The sequence below is a fragment of the Sturnira hondurensis genome, unplaced genomic scaffold, assembly GCF_014824575.4.
Source record: "Sturnira hondurensis isolate 20B ecotype Veracruz unplaced genomic scaffold, ASM1482457v3 Scaffold0017436, whole genome shotgun sequence".
NCBI lineage: Eukaryota > Metazoa > Chordata > Mammalia > Chiroptera > Phyllostomidae > Sturnira > Sturnira hondurensis.
In genome coordinates this window covers 19,562,503-19,581,317 of record NW_028090067.1, presented here as the reverse complement: position 1 = coordinate 19,581,317, position 18,815 = coordinate 19,562,503, and the positions used below count along the sequence as shown (strand labels likewise).

The window sequence follows — 18,815 nt, the reverse complement described above, 5'->3', positions numbered from 1 at the left end:
AGGGGAGCAGCACAGGACACAGCCCTGGAAAAAGGGGTGGGGTGGGTGCACTGCCCACTGGGTCTCCATCTGCTCCTCTGTCTGCTGATCTGGGTCTCCCTTCGGCTGAGGGTCTGGAGACTGAGCTGTCGCTGCCCGTTCGGCCCCCACCCCCACCGGCTCCGTGGCCTCCCCTCCAGCCGGAGGTCCCCAGCTAACCCGCAGCTCTCTGCTCCAGGCCCTTGCAGCTCCCGAGTGCCTTGCCGGGTGAGCTCCTTCACCCTGGGCCCAGGCTCTGGGCCAGCCCCTCCCACCTCCGCAGTTGGGCCTCGAGGCCTGGGCTCAGGCCAGGCCCCTCTTCCATCAAGCTTCCCCGACTAGACCCCGCTCTGCCCAGCAGACGCCTCCTCGTCTGCACACAGCTCTCCTGCACCTTCCGTGGTGTGCCCCTGCATGGGCTCCCCTTTGTCCCGGCTCCCCCATCACCACCGGCTTCCCAACCGCCACTGGCTGCCCATCGCCACTGGCAGCTTGGCAGCGTGGAAGACCCTCAGGACACATCCAAAGTGGGCACTCAGGGTGCGTTTGATGAACTGAACCAGCTCCGCCTGGGAAGGGCAGGAGGGCTCCCCAGAGGAGGAGGCAGGTGTTGGGGGGATGGCTAGTGGCCTTGGGAGCAGGACAGAGGAGGCCCCCCCAGAGGTTTGCGCCCAAGAGCAGGCCCCCGGCCCCGGGCCCGGCCCGGTAGAGGGCGGGGGTGATGGCTGAATGGTTGAGGGAAGGAAGCACAGGTAGGAAGAGAAGGCCTGGGGCGCAGGGCCCTGGGGCCCTGGCCCGGAGCGGTCCCACCCCGCCAGGCAGGAGGGCGGGGCGGGGGCTGGCGGCCCCTCCGAGGCTCCTCCCAGCGGGGCCGCGGGGCAGACGCAGTCCCGGCGGGTGTGCGGTGCGGCGGTGGCGGCGGCAGCATGCGGGGCCCGGGGGGCCAGGGCGGGCCGGACCCCACCAAGTGCGTCTCGCCTCAGTGCTTCGACGCGCTGGTCCGCTCCTGCGTGTCCTGCAGCCTCTTCCGGACGCCGAAGCCGAGATCGGGTAAGAGCCGACTCCCTCCGACGGCCCGCTGGCCCGGCGGCCCTGGGGGAAGGGGCCGGTGCCGGCGCTCGGCCCCGGGCGCGGGGGGGGGGGGGGGGGCCCNGCCGGGGGGGGGGGGGGGGGGGGGGGGCCGCGGGCTGCTGGGGTCGCGGGCAGGGGCCGTCAGGGAGCAGCCATCCCCACGTGGCCCTCACGGTCTCTCTCCTCCCCTCTTCATGACCCCACCCTCTCCGCGCCCGGCCCTCCCTCCCTCCTCCCCGGTCCAGCCTCGCCTCCCTCCGACCTTTTACTCTTCCCTGGTCGCGCCTCCCCTCCCTGTGTCCCCTGCCCGCCCTCCCCGTCCCCTCCGCCTGTCCTTGAGCCGAGCAGCCTGGCGCCCAGGACCCCGCTGCAGCAGCAGGAGTCGGTGGGCACGGGGATGACCGCCCAGGCCGAGCCCGTGTTGCCGCTGCCCGCGCTGCTCTTAGGCGCCCCGGCGCTGCTGGGCCTGGCGCTGGCCCTGGTCCTGGTCCTGGTGGCCCTGGTGGCCCTGAGGCGGCGGCGGACGCGCGGGGCCGCTTCCCCGGGAGCCCCAGAGAGAGAGCAGGATGGTGAGTGCCCCGTCCGGGAGGGTCCCACCGTGAGAGCTGGTGGCAAGGGAAATGGGGGGGCAGGGCTCCATGGGACATGCAGAAAAGGGGGAAAGGGCTGCTCTGAGGGTGTCTGGCTGAGACCCCTGTTCAAGTGAGGGACACAGCTATGGCCTCCCAGGCTTTCGAGGAGGAGACCCAGGCCCCAGGGAGAGAGGGGCTTGTCCTGTCCTCTCCGGGAATGGGCAGCCCAGGCAATGGGCAGATTGGCTGCTGTACTTCCGCTCTCCTGTCAGCACCCCGTTTTGCTGCCCGCTCAGCACTTCCTGTCCTGAGGGCCGATCGTGTGTCCCCTCTTTTCCCTCTGTGGCGGGGGCTCTGTGCACTCACCCCTCAGCGGGAGGGCTGTGCTGCCCGCGAGGCTTCCAGAACAGGGATGGAGAAGGTTGTGACCCAGTTCTGACCCCACGTTCCCCTCCTCCAGGGCCCCTGGATAAAGTCGTGGTCCTCTCTTCTGGGTCCCCTGATGCCACAGCCCCAGTCTGGCCTCCACCCAGAGAAAATGCAGCCACTGGCCCACCTGCCCACAGCGTCCCCGTGCCAGCTACAGAGCTGGGCTCCACTGAACTGGTGACCACCAAGACAGCCGGCCCTGAGCAACAGTAGCGACAGAAGGGGCAGGAGGTGGCCCTTGTCCACCCTGGAGCCATCGGCCAGCAGCTTGAATTCAGCTCTTCCTCCCAGCACCTACCTGCCCCTTTTCTGGAAACCAGGCCACCCTGCAGACGGAGGCTGCAGACCACAGGGTTCAGCTGTCCCGCTGTCTTGCGCCGTGTGTCAATGTTTGGGTTAAAACCCTACCTCGTGTGGGGCCTTCGGAGGCTGTGACTTGAGCAAGAGCTCCTGTGCTTGGCAGCGATCGGGCCCTTCAGGCTGGAGTTTGCTTTTAGAGAGCGGAAGGCACTGGTGAGCCGGGGTGACTCTAGGAAAAGGACCGAGTGGGACGAGGCATGATTTGTAGCTGAGCGTTGTATTTCTTTACTGCTTGCTCTCGGGGCTGTCCTGCTTCTAAACCAATGCACACGGCTCTCACGCTGACCGAAAACCAACCGATGGGCTCACTTGTGGATTTAACACAAGATGATGTTAAGAAATAGCCTGGATTGTGCTGATTCTCAGGTATCTGCACCCTAGTGGCAACCCTGAGCTGGGCCCAGTCTGCTAGGATCCATGATGCCATTTGCCCTCCAGGGGCAGTCCCTAGAGCCCAAGACTCACCCTTGGGAGGAAGTCCACATCCCCTGGGGTGGGGCTGCAAAGGCACCGCACTGACAGGCGGCTCCCTCGGAGACCAGCTGGGTCCCAGCTGCCTCCAAAGCTCACTCAGCTGTGCACAGGGAAGGGCCCAGGATCTGCGTTCATAGGCCCATGGCCTTGAACCAGCTGGACTCAGTGTCCCTTGAGTTCCCTCCTATCTGTGGCCTGCCCTCTTCAAGCACTGGGCCCAAGGGCTGGGATCACTTGGCCATTCTGTGCCAGCCCCTGGGGTCACCCACTACCCCAGTGGAACTGCTTCTCAGGCACTGGTGCCGCCTGCCCTGCCTGGGCCTCCGGACCACACTGCACGCTCAGTCAGCCTCTCCCGCCAGCCCTTCTTCTCAGGGCTAGACCTGACCGGGACTCCGCCCTGCATAGTGTCCTTGGAACTTCTTACAGCTCAGCATCCTGGAAGGACCACTGGGCTGCAAGTCACAAGAGGAGGTTCTGGGTACCTTTTCGTCCCGCTGTAGGACCTTGGCTACACTCTGTCCCGTGGGCTGAAGCTCTCAGCTTGCCTCTCCCTCTCCGTGAGTTGACGTCTGAGTCGCCTGGCCACTACCCTCGCTTCCTGCCTAGAACACTGTCAGCAGATGGCAGCATTTGGAGCCCCCAGGACCTGGACTCTCACATCTGTGTCTCTTCCCCTCCCTCTGCTCCCTCTGTGAACCATCTCAGATGCCCCTCCCTCAAGGAAGCCAGGTGGCTGTGATAAGGTCAGGTGGCAGGCAGTAGGCCAGAGGGTGAGGGGCAGTCCCAGAATGGCCCCAGGCATCCACCCTCCCCCATCTCTGGGGCCACTCCCACCTTTCCCCTCCGTGGAGGGGTGCCCAACACACCTTTCCCCTCCGTGGAGCCCCAGAGCTGAGGGCTGGGCCTTGGAGGTGAAACAAGCCGTTGAAACTCCTCTGGGGCCTAGACATGCAAACCTCTGGTACCTCGGCTGGCTCCTGGCTGACCGACCCCTAGCTAACCCCTGGCTAGTGGGTGCTTCCCCTCCAGTCTGTTTCCCTTTCTGAAACATGGGGGCTGGGTGCGAAGTTCTCTCTGGCCCGTGACCCTCAGAGGAGGAGGACTGGAAAGAATCTTGGAGAATCCTCATGCCCCACCCCGTCCCACCCCCCATTTTACAGATGAGGAAACTGAGGCCCAGAGGAGAAGACTTGGCATCACTGTCATCCAGCAAATAACAGAGGGGGTCTATTCAGGAAGAACCAGGAGCAGGGGCCAGGTGGGCAAGGAGGGGAGTCAGTCTCCCCAGCCCCTGAAAGGACCCCACCTCCCAGGGGCCTCAGTCCTGGGCATTGTTTTCTAAGCAGCCTTCTCAGGATTACTTCATTTGCTCTTTAAAATAGTACCTGAAGGGGGCGAGTCTGGGGGAGTGTTTGTGTTTGCTTTAAACAAATGTTTTCTATTTTAAAAAATCAAGGCACGCATTTTGTAGACACTTTGGAAAGTTTGAGGCCGCCATCTAGGATGGGATCTACAGAGAAACGGCCTACCACCCAGAGCCCCAGGCCCAAGTGCGGGTTTTCTGTGTCCCTGTCATCATGCTGTACCTCGGAGTTCGTGTCCTGACTGTCCCTTGTCTTCATGTCCTTCGTAAACAAGATGAAAACCTTACAAATGTTGGAAAAGTTTGCCCCCGGGGCATTTGTTTTTGTTCCGTTTATACAGTGGTCCCCCTTCACCCACAGTTTCACTGTTGGCTGCCTGGGGTCAGCTGTGGTCTGATAATATTACGTGGGAGGGTCCAGACACAAACAACTTGTGAGTTTTAAGCGGCGCGTTGTCCTGAGTGGCATGCTGAGCTCTCGAGCTGCCCTGCCTGGGACGCAAACCTGCCTTTGGGCAGCGTCTGTCTCCATGGGGTGCCTGCTCCCTGCCCCTCGGTCACTTAGCCATCTTGGTTATCAGATACAACGCTGGGATTCAAGTCACCCTTATTTTACTTAATGTGGCCCCAAAGCACCAGGGTAGTGATGCTGGCAATTCAGATATGCCAAAGCCTTGAAGCCTTGAAGTGCTTCCTTTAAGTGAAAAGATAAAAGTGTTCTACTCTAATAAGGAAAGGAAAGAAATTGTATGCTGAAGCCACTAAGATCTACAGTAAGGACAAATATGTCCATGAAATTGTGGAGGAAGAAAAAGAAATCCCTGCTGGTTTTGCTGTCAGTGCGTGGTAAGCGGTTAGGTGGAGTGGAGAAAGCATTGCATCTGTGAGTGAAAGACATGGCTGGTGTGGCTTAGCTGGCTGAGCCCCGTCCCACAAACCGGAAAGGTCGCGGGTTTGAGTCCCCATTCAGGGCCCATGCCTGGGTTGCGGTTCCCTGTCTGGGTGGGTATGAGAGGCAACTGATCAATGTTTCTCTCTCATGCTGATGTTTCCCTGCCTTGCTTTTTCCCTCCCTTTCTCTTTCTAAAAATAAATAAATAACATCTTTATTTAAAAAAAGACATGAACAAAAAACATGCTCTAACCCGCGGCAGCCTGCGGTGCCAGAAAGTGCCGAGGCCATACAGACTGCAAAGGGGCCACATTCACATAACTTTTACTACAGTCTATTGTTCTGTTTTATTATTAATTATTGTTGATCTCTTACTGTGCCTAATTTATAAGTGAACCTTCATCACAGGTATGTCTGTAGGAAAAAATGGCACACATAGCGTCTGGGGCCCTGGCCGCCTTGCATCGCACTGGAGGCTGCATTCCCTCCTGTGCGGGGTGCCTGAGTGTCTCCCAGAAGGAGAGTTGTTGCTACCTTTTTAAGGGCCCCTGTTGTTTGAATTGCTTTTCTGCCCATCTGGACCAGTCCATGTTCCTGGACAGAGGTTTTATGGCCCATCTTGCTGACAGGAGAAGAGAGGCCCAGAGGGGTGAAGGGATCTGGCTAGAGATACAGTAAAGTAGAGCCAGACTGGGCTAGACCCAGGCTCCCACCCCTGTCCCTGCCCCGTGCAGAAGGTCGTCAACCCAGGTGCCCTCCTTGAGGGACCGACTCCAGGTTCTACTCCTTGCTTTCATCATTACTCAAAGGTTTCTGTCCCTAGGGGTCTCTTTTTGCAGTAAAGGGGATCCAGGGTGGACCCTGGAAGAACTGCGCTTTGGGGTGAGAACCAAGGGAAGCAGCCCCCTCCCCTTAGCCTGTGCGTCTGGCCTAAAGAGGGGGTCAGGGGCGGGGCTGGCTGAAGTCTCAGTTCCTCCTGGGGCTTCCTGCAGGCATCTTTCACTTCCTGCCCTGCAGCCCTGTGCTCAGGATGGGGGAGGGGTGGCCCAGCTGGTGAGGCCAGGAAGGAGGGGCCTGACCCCTGACCTTGCCCTGTCTCAGCAAGGGCTGTCCCACTGAGCCCTTACCTCCAGAAGCTGGTGGCATTGCTCTGGGCCTGAATCCCTACCTTCAAAATGGAGCCTGCAGGCCACCCAGCCATTGGAGATTAAAGGGGTCAAAGGGCAAGCAGGAGTGCCTAGTGCCTCTGCCTCCTTCCCTCCCTGGGACACAGACACTTCCTGCCGAGCCCCCAACCTTCAGCAACCCGGGACCCCACTCTGGAAGTCAGTTTCCCAGAGCGGTTACCGCCCCGTCGCTCATCCATTACTGCCCCTGGATCTCCCGGGATCCCGGACCCGCCTGCTCGTGCCTTGGGTGTTGCTGGGTCCGCCCCAGACACTGCCATTGGGTCCTAGTCTGATAGGAGAGACCGACCATGACACAATGATGGGACAGGTTGATCCCCTCCAGGGCCAGGGAGTGTCCCAAGCAGGGGGTGGAGGGGAGACTAATCCAGCGACCCTGGGCGGGTGCTTTGAAGAATAGGAGGTATGACCTGAATCCTAAGGCGGTTTTCTTGCTGGGATGGAGCGGGGAAATGGCATTCCTGACCCAGGGGACTAGGTGCGGAGGAGAGGGGGCGGAGGTGGGGTCACAGGGGCAAGAAGAGGGGCTGGAGAGCTGGGCCGAGGGACCTGAATCCCAGGACCCGCTGTGCGAGAGCCTTCGCGGTGCCGGGCCTGCCGCCTGCACACAGCCACCCTCAGGGACCCCGAGCGCTCCTCCAGTCCCACTGTTGGTGTGTCACCGGTTCCCGTCCCCTCTGAGAGGCCACCAGACCCCTCCGCATTCCTCGGGGCGGAATGGGCTCCTACTTGCTCTGCTGTGGTGAATCAGGCCCAACTCTTCCTCACCTAGAGATGAAATCTGATCCCTCTCCAACCTGTGCCCCTGTCCTGCTGCCTGGTCCTGACCCCGGGTCCGGGTGCAGTAGCAACTGCCCAAGGTCACAGGAGAGTCGGGAGGAGCCAGGAAGACACAGAGCCTGCGTTCCGGCTCTGCTGTTTCCCGGGGCTCTTTAAGGTTGGGGGGCTGCCCAGGGGGCCTCTGAGCGTCTCCTCACTCCTTTGAGCTGCAGAGAATCTGAGGTCCAGCCCCGGTGGCATCTCGATTGCCGACCGCTAGGTGCCTGACCCCGACGGGAGGAGGTCCGCGCGGGAAGCGCAGCCCGGAGGCGGGGACAAGGAGGGGGGCGGGGCTGAGGGACCCCAAGCCCCAGAGGGCAAGAAAGGGGCGGGGCCAGAGGCCAGTGGACGAGCGGAGGGAGCGCGAGGGAATACTGGGTGGAATCTGGCAGGGGAACAACCTTACAAACTCCTCCGCACTCACGTGGCGTCCGGGTCCCCGTGAGCCCCCTGAGACACAGGGGCCCAAATGCAGGGCATGGCCGGACTCTGGGGCAAGGTGTGGGGAGGACACCTCACCCTCGAGTTCTGGGCTCGGTGCTGACCTCAGAGGTGTGTCCCTGGGGGAACCCACAGGCCTGCCGAGCAGGGCGGATGCGTCCCGGGTGGACGTTTGCCGAGCCCCGTCCTCTCTGGATTCGTTTCTGCCCTACGGTCTTGGTGGTCAGCTCCGGACTTCCAGGTTCACAGGGGCCTTTGGAGGGTCCTGAAGATGGTGACTCATGGGGTCACTCCAGGCAGGGGGATTAACTGGGATGTCTGGGGTAGGACTCCCCGAGGCCGAAGAGGGGAGGGGAGGGCTGGGGAGAGAGTGACTGGGGAGCTGAGACGGGAAGCTAAGCCCCAGCTCCCTGTACCCGGGTCCTCCACTCCCTCACGACCTCAAGCGGCCTGGCACCCCCTCCCTCCCACAGGCAGCTGGAGCCTGAGTCACCAGCTGCCTGTCAGGGAGACAAAGGAGCGAGGGCCCTCCCCTCCAGACCCTCTTCCAGTGCTGGCACCCATCTGCGCCGGCAGGGAGTCCACAGTCTTCTGCCTACAGTCTCTGCCTCCATCAGGGAGAAAATGGAAGCACAATGGACCGGGAATGAGGGCTTTGAGACTGTGGGAGGCACCCCTGGTGGCAATGGCCAGCTTCTCAGCCCAACGGCGGGGGTGGGGGGGTGGGGGGGGTCCCCACTAGGCTGCTTGTGTCCAAGGGCGCCTCTGGCAGGACCGGCTGGCTTCTCCCTGCAGCCCTGTGGCAGACGTGCCAGCAGCCCACCTTTCCAATGAGAAAACCGAGGCCTAGAAAGGTTGAATGGCCCTATTAGAGCAGAAATTGCAACCCCGTTAGCCTGGCTCCAACATGCAGGATACGTAGGAGCTCCCAGTGTGGGGGGCTGGGAAGGCTCCCAGGAAGAGAGACCCGCCCGTGGGAAGGCTGGGGGCCCCCAGAGGGGTCAGGGTGCCTCCAGCACTGGTCAGGCGGTTAGTCGGGTACTGGGTGCACTGTCAGGGTGCGGGAACGCAGGCCACTCGGGGCCAGGGCCCTCCAGCTTCTCTCTCTCTTGGCACTGAACTAGCCAGAGGGCAGGTTTGGGGCTCACGGTGCAGGTTCCAGGCCAGACGCTGGCTCTTCCTGGCTGTGCTCCAGTCACAGCAGTCGTTTCCTCTCTCTGGGGCTTGGGTTTCTCTCTAGTAAGTCCCAGATCCCCTGGCCCAAGGCTGGGCAGACTGGTCACCCACCATCTAAAATGGGGACACTGAGCCCTGGCTGGTGTAGCTCAGTGGATTGAGCTCGGGCCTGCGAACCATACGATCGCGGTTTGATATCCAGTCAGGGCACATGCCTGGGTTGCAGGCCGGTTCCCAGCAGGGGGACACACGAGAGGCAACCATACTTTGATGTTTCTCTCCCTCTCTTCTTCCCTTCCCTCTAAAGATAAATGAATAAAATATTTGAAAAAAAGAAACTATAAAATGGGGACACTGAGGCACAGCACAGTCTTTCTCGAATATCCACAACCTCTCGGGACCCTGAGCCTTGCACAGCCAGAGCTGGGCACTGAGTGAGGCTCAACAGTGAGGAGAGAACATGCTTTCACAGGTGCACCCGCACTGACACACACGTGTGTACACATGCCCGTGGGGCAGGGAAGGCACCAGTCACAGTAGCCCTGGGCATGTACCCTCGCTCAAGTTCCTGAGCATGCAGACACCACACACTGGAGCTGCCAGCACTCACAGCTGGGGGGCGGGGCAGGTGCCCTTCAGGCTCAGAGACTCGGCTCATCTGCCCGCCCCATGGGGCTCGCTGCAGATGCCAGGGGTTATTTTAAGCCTGGATCAATGGACAATTTTTGGTGACACAGGCTTGGGGGCTGGCGAGCAGAGGAGACACGGGGCAAGTGCTCTGGTGCTGTGCTAGGGAACGAGACCCCAGGTCCTGGAGGGCAGCCTGGGCCAAGGGTCGCTCCAAAGCCGGACCACTCCATGTGTGGGTCCCCAGGCCTGGCACATGGCTGGGCACCTGGGGGGAGTGTCAGCTGAATGGATGGCCAACGCCCAGGGCTCAACCAGCCAGCTGTGGTCTCTCTTTGCTTTGCCCCCTCCGGCCCCTCCTCAGGCTGTTTGTTCATACAGAGAGGGCATTGAGTGCTGGGCACGGACCTGGCAGTGTGGCATCTCTGGTTGCTGGCTGACCACTGAACCAGACTGAGATGGGGAGGAAGCATGGGTGAGGGAGGAGCTGGGGGTTGGACCTCAGTCCCTGGGGTGGGAGGGGACTGGAATATGTTCCTTTGTTGGACAAATGGAGATCATATATATATTACAACCCATATATACATATATGGGGGTTAACACGGGGGGAGCTGAGCAGAGCACCCACAGATGCCAGGACAGTGCAGGCAAGAAAGGAAGGCGCTCTGGGCCCAGTAGAGTCACCCTGCCTGGGAAGAGGCCACAATCCCAGGAGGCTGAGACAAGCCTTTTTAAACCTGGCAGTCGGGTGGAGAATCAGCCACCCTTGGAGCCCTGGTAACCTAGAGGGCAGCTGGGCAGAGGGTGGGCGGGGGCATGGATCCAAACCTGACTGTGCTCTGGGTTCTGTTCCTCCAGGAAGCAGGAAAGGACGCACCCACAAACAGCCACAAAGTCTTAAGCAGAATAACAAACTGAAAGTTTGGCATCAAAATGTAAACTAAGCAAAGGGAGCCAAATATATGGTGATGAAAGGTAATTTTTAAGAAAGAGCAAACAGAACCATTTACAAAATGGTATGTAGGCCCTGGCTGGTGTAGCTCAGTGGATTGAGCGTGGGCCTGTGAACCAGAGGATCACGGTTCGATTCCCAGTCAGGGCACATGCCTGGGTTGTAGTCCAGTTCCCTGCAGGCCAACTCCCAGCAGGGGACGCACAAAAGGCAACCATACACTGATGTTTCTCTCCCTCTCTCCTTCCCCTCTAAAGATAAATAAATAAATAAAATCTTTAAAAAAAAAGAATTTATAAAAAAAAATGGTATGTAAAGTCCGACATATTTTAGCTTTGGTTGCCCCCGGTGATGGGGTTAAGGTGATCTCATTTCATTCCTTTGCTTATTTCCTTTTTCTCCAAATTTGTAATAGTGTTTCAACAGGGTGGGGTCTTTGGGGCTGGATCAGAGGCACATTTGTGGGTGGAGGAAGGTGAGGGGCTGCCTTTAGCTGGGGGGGTTGGGTGTTGTAAGGAGGCCACCCCCCTCTCCTGTCTTGGCCCACTAATACCTATCTCAGCAACAGGACTTGATCCTCCTTAAAATGTAAATCCTGTTCCCTCTTCTCCCACCTCCTCTATCTTTCTAAGCTGATCCCAGTCGCTGAGTGAAGACAGGATTCGAAGGGGAGCGGACCGATGAGCCCCAACACTTCACTTTATAGGCACTGGAGACCAGAGTCACTTCGTTCATTCATGCAGCAGATACGGCGTGGCCCTGCTCTCTCTGGAGACACTGGACCAAACCCCCTTGGTGTTCCCACCCGGATAAGGGCAGATACCATAGTGACCTCTGCCTCTTGGGGGGGGGGGGCGCACATGATGAATCTGCCCCGAGGAAGTTTTTCAAGTTAAGATGCGAGACAAGCGGAGAGAAGCAAGGCGCTGTTGCTTGTTCACACTCTCCAGGTAGACCAATTTAGATCAACAAGGCCCAGCGCCCTCTCGGCCAGCCCAAGCTCCCTGCCCGCCCCCTCGCCCAGGGCTTGTGAAAGGACCCGCAGGTCCTGCGGGGGCTCGGCAGACGGACTCGGCCCACGTACGGGGTGGCCGAGCGATCTCTGGGAGGCTCCGGCCCGGCCGTGCCCGTCGGCACCGTAGATATCCGGACACCTCAGGACCCCAGTCCAGTGTCCAGGAGGTTCTGGGACCGGGGCGCGACCCCTGCGTTAACGCTGCGCCCGGGCCGCGGGAAGGGGACCCACATTTGTCCCCGCGCAGCGGCTCTGCAGGGGGTCTCCTTCCCGGGTGACAGGCGGGAACAGTCGGCACGCAGAGAGGGGAAAGGACTTCCCGGCGTCCCACCTCTGTCCGGGTCAGAACTGACGGAGGGGACGCGGAGGAGGCGCAGGGGTGGGGGCAGCAGCGACATTCCCGGGGCTGCTCGGTCCCCGCACCTGGAAGGCACAGGCGCGCCGCGGCGGGCCCGGTGTCCAAAGCACCAGCCCGGGGGCCGAAGCCGAACCCCCGCAGCGCCCAGTTCGGAGGAAAGACCGGGAGAGGCCTTCGGGGCAGGTCCTGAGGGGCGTCCGGGCCGTGCGGGCCCCGCCGCGTCCCCTCCCGCCCCTGCAGGCGGCCGCGCTCCTCCCCCGGCTCCGCTCGCTCCTTCCCGCGCTCCCTCCCTCCTCCCCCGCCCGCCCCAGTCCGCGCGGAGCGGGAGCCGGAGCCGCAGCCGGAGCGCGGGCAGCGCGGAGCGGGCGGCGGGAAGGCCGTCCCCGCTAGGCCCGGGACCCGCACACCCGCCGGGCCCGGGAGCGGCGCGGGCCGGCGCGCAGGTGAGGACCCGCCGCCCGGACCCGGGGACGTCCCTGGGCGCAGACCCGCCGTCTCCAGCCCGAGGTGAGCCCAGGCGGAGGACGCGCCCACCGGCCCCGAGAGCTCGGGGCGAGCCCACCCGGGTCTGGGGTCCTCGGAGGAGGCTGACGGACAGGAAGGCATCCGCCGGGAGCCAGCGCCTGGGGAGCGGGCCCCGCGCGACCCCCGCGGGCACGGAGGGAGCCGCGGCGCGCCGCCATGCGCGGGGCGCTGTAGCCGAAGGTGCGGGCCCGATGGCGCGGGCCGGCGTGCTGGAGCTGCGCCGCGGCGTCGGCCCGCCGGGGCTCCGGCTGGCGCTGGCGCTGTTGCTGCTTCTGGCGCGGCCGCCGTCGGGCGGCGCGGGGGCCCCCGAGGCCCAGGAGGCCGCGGCCCCCAGCACGGCGGCCCCGGCCGGCGGCGACCGCTGCCGAGGCTACTACGACGTGATGGGCCAGTGGGACCCGCCCTTCAACTGCAGCTCCGGCCCCTACAGCTTCTGCTGCGGCACGTGCGGCTACCGCTTTTGCTGCCACGACGGGCCGCGGCGCCTGGATCAGAGCCGCTGTTCCAACTACGACACGCCGGCCTGGGTGCAGACCGGCCGGCCGCCGGCGCGAGCGCGAGACCCCGCGGTGCCCCGGGACCCGGGCCGCGAGCGCAGCCACACAGCTGTCTACGCGGTGTGCGGCGTCGCCGCGCTGCTGGTGCTGGCGGGCATCGGGGTGCGCCTGGGCCTGGAGAAGGCGCACAGTCCACGCGCGCGGCGCACGGTGACCAGGTGAGCGCGCACCGACCGGGGGTCCCCACACATTCCGCTTGGACAGCCCGTCTACCCGGCGGGCGCCTCCTCGATACCCTCCGCCCTTCGTGCCCCTCTCGGGACTCTGGTCCTCTTGACAGCCTCCCCCTCCGGGTTCTTCCTGCCTGTCTGTCTCCGGGTCTGTCTCCCCCCAGCCCCCACTTCACGGAGGGAGACAGTCGATACCGCCCTGTCTCCCCTTGACCTTCTGGCAGAGCTGGGTGCCGGGCCGCCCTCCCCCGCGGCTCCCCGTCTCCTCCCGAGTGGGCGGAGGGCACAATGTCAGCGCCCAGGGGAGGGGGTCTGGAGCCTGACCCCCAGTAGTGTGGGGTCGGGGTGGGGCGTAGGGTTGGGTGTCTTGGGCCGGAAGGGAAGGGCGGGTAGGGGCATGTTCTGCAGCCCTCTTGGCTGTCTCCCTCCCACTTCTCCCCTCACTTCTCCCTCCTTCAGCCTCTCTCCCTGCCCTCCCGGCGCTGTGACTCAGGCCTGACCTTTCCTTCAGGTTTCAGAAGGCTCCCCCAGCTCACCCCACTCAGTACCCCTAGAGAGGGAGAGACGCATGTGGGAGGCCTGGCCAGGTGCTTGTGGAGTTCTGAGCTTTGTGTAAAGTGGCATGTCCCAGACCCGGTCCCCCTCCTCACTGGGTTAGGGACTCGGGGACTCTGTCCTGACCCTGGAACCCTCACCCACACTCACAGGCCCCCAGCCTCCCTCATGTCCTGGGGTTTGGGCCCTCACTCACCCAAGTCCCATTTCCTTTGGGCATGGAGGTTGCTGACACTGCATGTGACAAGCTAGTATTTAGAAGTGACAACAGAAGTCCCCATGCCTGGGCGGGCCAGCTGTGGATGCTTTCCCACTCCTAGACCTCAGGGACAGAGGATGAGCACTTCCTTGGAGCCCCACAGCACCCCTTTTCCCCAGACCATTTAGCTCACCCTCTCAGACGGCTGCAGGGTGGAGCTGAGCTGGAACCTGTGGAGGCTCTGAGCCTGGGCCCTGGAGGGGCAAGGCAGAGGCCCCCTGGGCCTGGAGTCCCTCACGAGTGGTGGGGGAGAGAGGCTAGGGCATGTCCTTGACCCGAGTGGGGCAACAGGACCTGAGGGCCGTGATGGTAGAGAGGGGCTGACTGGGGCAGCCTAGCCGACACATTCAGTTCACCTTGAACCTGCTGCATCTGCATGGACTGGGAAGCAGGTCTGGTGAAGATTCAGGAAGAGCTGGCCCACACTTAATGTGCTATGAGGCCAGGGTCAGTCCTTTCCTCTTTGAGCTTCAGGATCCCTGTGTCCTGACCCCCTTTTCTCCTGCGGAGAGACCTGAAACCCAACTCGATCTCACCTGTGGGTGTGTTGCAAACTCCTGTGCTCCCGTCACGTCTCCCCCTTAATCCTGCCATGTCGAGATTGACGGTCAGGAAAGGCTTCATAGAGGGCTTAGACGGGAGCCGAAGTCTGTCCCTAGAGAAAGTTTGTGCAAAGGCACAAAGGAATGAAAATTACTCAGGTGTTTGGGAGAGCTGACGGAGGGGTGTTGGCCCAGAGACGAGCGGGCGGCTGAGGGGTGGGCAGCCCGTGCAGGTCAGCTCAGGCAGGCACAAGGCAGCTCCCAGACCCTGCCGCATCACAGCCAAACCGTGCCTGCCCTGGGGGTCCCACCTCCAGCGTGATTCTTCATGAAAGAGCCGTTTGAGGCCCCCACCCCAAAGGGGGTCGGAGGGAGCTGGGAGAAAATCATGGGATGTGGGTGCCGAAGGCAGCTGGGCTGCAGGCTGGGCCTGGCTGTTTGCTGGGAAGGCTATGTCAGACGCTGTCACAGCTGGATTGGGGTCACTGCCCAAGGTCACACAGCCTCTGCTGTTGGGCTGCCGCAGGGGGGCTCCCGCTCCCTCATCTGTCGGTCCTCCATGCCTGTGCCGGCAGCTTCGTCCCAGGACCCGGCAGAAGACCCCACTGCAGGAGGGGAGTTAGGTAGACCCCCCTTTTTAAATACTCACTCAAGGGTGTAGTTTTATAGATTTAGAGAGAGGAGGGAGTGGAGAGAGGGGGGCAAACATTGATGTGAGAGAAAAATACCGACTGCTTGCTTCTCATATGTGCCCTGACCAGGGAATGGACCCCAACCTAGGTATGTGCCCTGACTGGGGATCAAACCCACGACCTTTTCCAGTGTACAGGATGATGCTCCAATCAACTGAGCCACCTGGCCAGGGCTAGGAGGGACTTCTTTAGGCTTCCTGGAGGAGGCATGCTGGTGGGGCTTGAAGAATGGGTAGTTTTATGGGAGGAGATGGAGGAAAAATACTGTCAGCAGAAGCAACAGCAGCCCCAGGTGACTGACACGCTCACGGGACTTGTGTTGAGGGAGGAGGCTGAACTCAAGGGTCTCCGAGAGTGGGCTCCAGGGCCAGGGGGAGGGTTTTGAAAACCAGGGGCCTTCGTCACACTAGCCCATCAGTCTCCTCACCTGCGGCGGGAAGTGGCCATGTTGGGGCCACAGGTTGTGCCTGGTGGGGGAAACTAGATGTGTAAAGTCAATCTGAGGGGAAAAGAAGGAAGGCCCAGAGAGGTTGAGAGAGTTGCCTGGGGCCACACAGTGAGGTAGTGGTGGCTGGGGCTGGCCTTCAATAGGGCAGAGCCTGGGCGATGGGGAAGCAGGCACCTGGGGGGTGCTGTGTCTCATCACTCTTTTTCACAGGACACTGACTGAACTTCTGAAGCAACCCGGCCCCCAGGAGCCACTGCCTCCGCCTCTGGGTCCACCTCTGGGTAGCTATGTCCAGGTGCAGATGGGTGATGGCCTCCCCCGGGGCTCCCCCCACAACAGCACCGGTGAGCAGGCCGAGGGGCGGGCATCTGCTAATCCACAGCACTGGGTCTCCCTGGGCTGTCATGGGTCTGGGAGCAAGGGAAGGGCTGGCTGTGCTGAGGGGTGAGAGGCTCGAGAGGACTGCTTCCCCAAGGGAAGTGAACTGCTGCCTCCGCAGGTGTGAGTGGGGGATGGGCACACCAGTAGGCGTCCCGGGGGGATGGAATCCTCTGCAGGGGGTCCTGCAACCTCCAGCCTCAAGGACTCAAGGGAGGTTCCAGATAAAGGGATCGCCGGCTCAGGTTGTGGTTCCATGCTCCAGCTCAGCACCCTGGGGTCTGCCTGGCCAGGGTCTATGGCCTCCTGCAGGCCTTTTTCTCTAGGCTGGAGCCTTCCTCTTGGCCTCTTGTTGTAGAGGCAGGCTTGACGGCACCCTCCAACACACACACACACACACACACACACACACTCACTCTCTCTCTCTCCCCCCACCACCTAGGTGGGCTCTAACGCCCAGACGTTTCCTCCCTCTCCGCCAGGTCAGGTCCTGGGACTCAGTGCCTGGCGAGTCATCCTGTTAGGTTAGCACCCACTTAGGACCGGCTGCTATTCATGTCATTCTGAGCCAGGCCCTGTTCCGGACGCTGGAAATTGTGCCATGAAGACGGGCTCCACTTTCAGTCTCACCCAAAGAGCCACCCACCTGAACTGCAGTTGGGGAGCGGGCCACTACGCGGTGGCAGTGTACTGCAGAGCCCTCTGGTCAGCGGGCTGAGTCTCGTCTTCCCCCTCCCCTGCTCTAGACAAGAAACGCCACAACGGGCCCCTGGGGTCGGCGACACTGGGACCCCTGCGTGGCCCCCGGCTGCAGGGTGGCAACAGCAGGACGCTGCAGCGGGACCACGCTAAGTACCCCACCCTCAAGGCGGCCACGCTGAAGCTGTCAGGTGAGTGGCCGAGTCTGTGCAGGGAGCGCGGGGCTCACTGGAGTGGCAGAGACCCCAACCTTGCTGGTCAGCGCTCCAGCCAGCAGTGCCCCCCCACCACCACGCCGCTGTGCCCCACCCCCTGACCAGGCAGACTGGCTGGGACCCTTCACGGGACCCAGAGCCCCCCGGCGGCGTGGAAAGCCCCGTCTCAGACGGCCTATCCCTGCCCTGCCCCCACACGCCCCGCTCTGTCGCTCTGTCCCCACAGAGGCCGCCCGGCAGGACTTCTACCAGCATTTTCCAGCATCCACCCCCGCCCCACTGACCCTGCCGGCGCGGGCCCCGCAGCCCCCAGAGGACTTGCCCGCGCTGCCTGACGCCTGCCCGTGGGCCCCTCCTGGCTATGCGCCCCCCGCCGGCCCCGCCCCGACGGGCCACTGCAAGGCCTGGACCACCAGCCGCCTGGCTCGGCCTGTCATCTGCGGCCACCTGGCGGCTCAGGCGTCCCCTGCTCCCCCGGGCTCCATCCGCCCACCCCGGCGCCAGTTCAGCGTAAAGAAGCTGCCCGAAGCCTTCGGCACGCAGCCCCCAGGCCTTTACGGCTGCGCGGGCCGAGCATCCGGGCATCTGAGCACCAACAGCAAAGCTGAGGTCACCGTGTGAAGGTGGGGCTGTTGGTTCTTCTGAGGCATCGCGTCTACCAGGGATCCTCCGCGTTGGCCTGGTCCAGGGGCCCAGGTCACAAGGGGCAGGGGCACCGTCAGTGTGAGTCCAGCCGTTCTGCCTGGCCAAACTGGACAGGGGCCCTATGGCCCAGGTCCCTCATGTAAATAAACCCTCCTCTGTGGCTCCCATCCCTGAGAATAAAGGAGCCCCAGCTTGGACCTGAGGGGAGCTGACGGCGGGGGCATTGGTCATTGACAGACGGACAGAGGGCACAGCATGTGCACGAGCAGAGGACTGTTCTTGAGAGCTATGGGGTGTGTTCCAGGAGCTGGGAAGTGGTGGCTGAAGGGGTGGTCAGGGTTGAATGCCAAGCTTAATGTCCACACCAGTGGACCTGCGGGAGGGGCAGTTAGGTCCTAGCCATCTTGAGGCTTGTGCACAGGTGAGAGAGTAGAGGGGCCATCCCCTGACTGGCGGTGAGCACCCCTCCAGAGGACCACCCCCCTCTGCAGTTTGAGTTGGCGGAGCCTCCTCATTGACACAGTTTGGCGTTGGGCCGGCCCCTGGACTGCAGGCCACTTGGTTAGCTTGGCCCAGAGCCACCCCCCTAATGGGTGTGGGCAGTGGGCCCGGTGGACAGCTGGTGCTCAGGATGGCCGGGCCTCCCTGCAGTAGCGGCTGTGGAGGGAAAGGGGACTGGAGATACCGAATCCAGAGCCTTGGCAGCACCGCCACATGGGTGCTCACCCCACACGTGTGCGCATCCAGCTCTCCTGGGCTGGCTTTGGGTGCCTGGCTGCAGCCCAGGGCAGAGCCAGCAGCCCGAGTGCACCAATCTTCTGTGACAGGTACTGCTGGGGGGGTTGAGGGCTGGGCTGTGACCCTCATCATGTGACCTCAACAAAGCCCGCCAGGTGGGCCTTTTCCCCTCTCGTACCCTAGGCGATGGCCCCGTTTGTTGCTGTTTCTTTCATTTAAGCCTCACAGAGACCCCATGGGAATGTCACTTTAGAGATGAGGAAAACCGAGGCTTTGAACCTCAGTAACTTGCCAAGATCACCCAGCTGACTCCAGTTTAGGACCCTTCCATGTTCTGCTGCCACTGTGGCCCTGTGGAATGGCAGGCAGGGGGCAGCCAGAGGAGGGGGAGGGGGAGAGGCTATGGGCATCTTTGTTGGCAGGGAGCAGCCCCTGCTTCCAGGGGCAGTCTCAGGTTTCCCGAGGCACCCAAACCCACCAGCTCTTCACACCACACCCCCCCACCCTGGTCTCTACAGGCTGTTGAAACCAAAGCCCAGGAGCCCCAGGACAGCGGAGCCCAGAGCCTGCAGTGAGGGCCCCAGTGGTGTACTGGGAAGACAACCTCATGCCCTCAACCCACAATGGGGTGGGTA

The 18,815-nt window shown here is 62.2% G+C and overlaps 2 protein-coding genes across 2 annotated transcripts; both read left to right on the top strand.

Annotated features, from left to right (window-relative positions):
* Positions 1 to 907: 907 nt before the first annotated feature.
* TNFRSF13C (TNF receptor superfamily member 13C) lies at positions 908 to 4,851 on the top strand. The gene is made up of 3 exons (XM_037068098.1): positions 908 to 1,068; positions 1,335 to 1,658; positions 2,122 to 4,851. The coding sequence occupies exons 1-3, from the start codon at positions 945 to 947 to the stop codon at positions 2,301 to 2,303; spliced, it is 630 nt and encodes a 209-aa protein (XP_036923993.1). The 5' UTR covers positions 908 to 944; the 3' UTR covers positions 2,304 to 4,851.
* Positions 4,852 to 12,013: 7,162 nt separating this feature from the next.
* Positions 12,014 to 17,649, top strand: SHISA8 (shisa family member 8). Its single transcript, XM_037068437.1, has 4 exons — positions 12,014 to 12,997; positions 15,716 to 15,849; positions 16,630 to 16,773; positions 17,024 to 17,649. Exons 1-4 carry the CDS (start codon positions 12,474 to 12,476, stop codon positions 17,416 to 17,418), a joined length of 1,197 nt encoding a protein of 398 aa, XP_036924332.1. The 5' UTR covers positions 12,014 to 12,473; the 3' UTR covers positions 17,419 to 17,649.
* Positions 17,650 to 18,815: the final 1,166 nt, after the last annotated feature.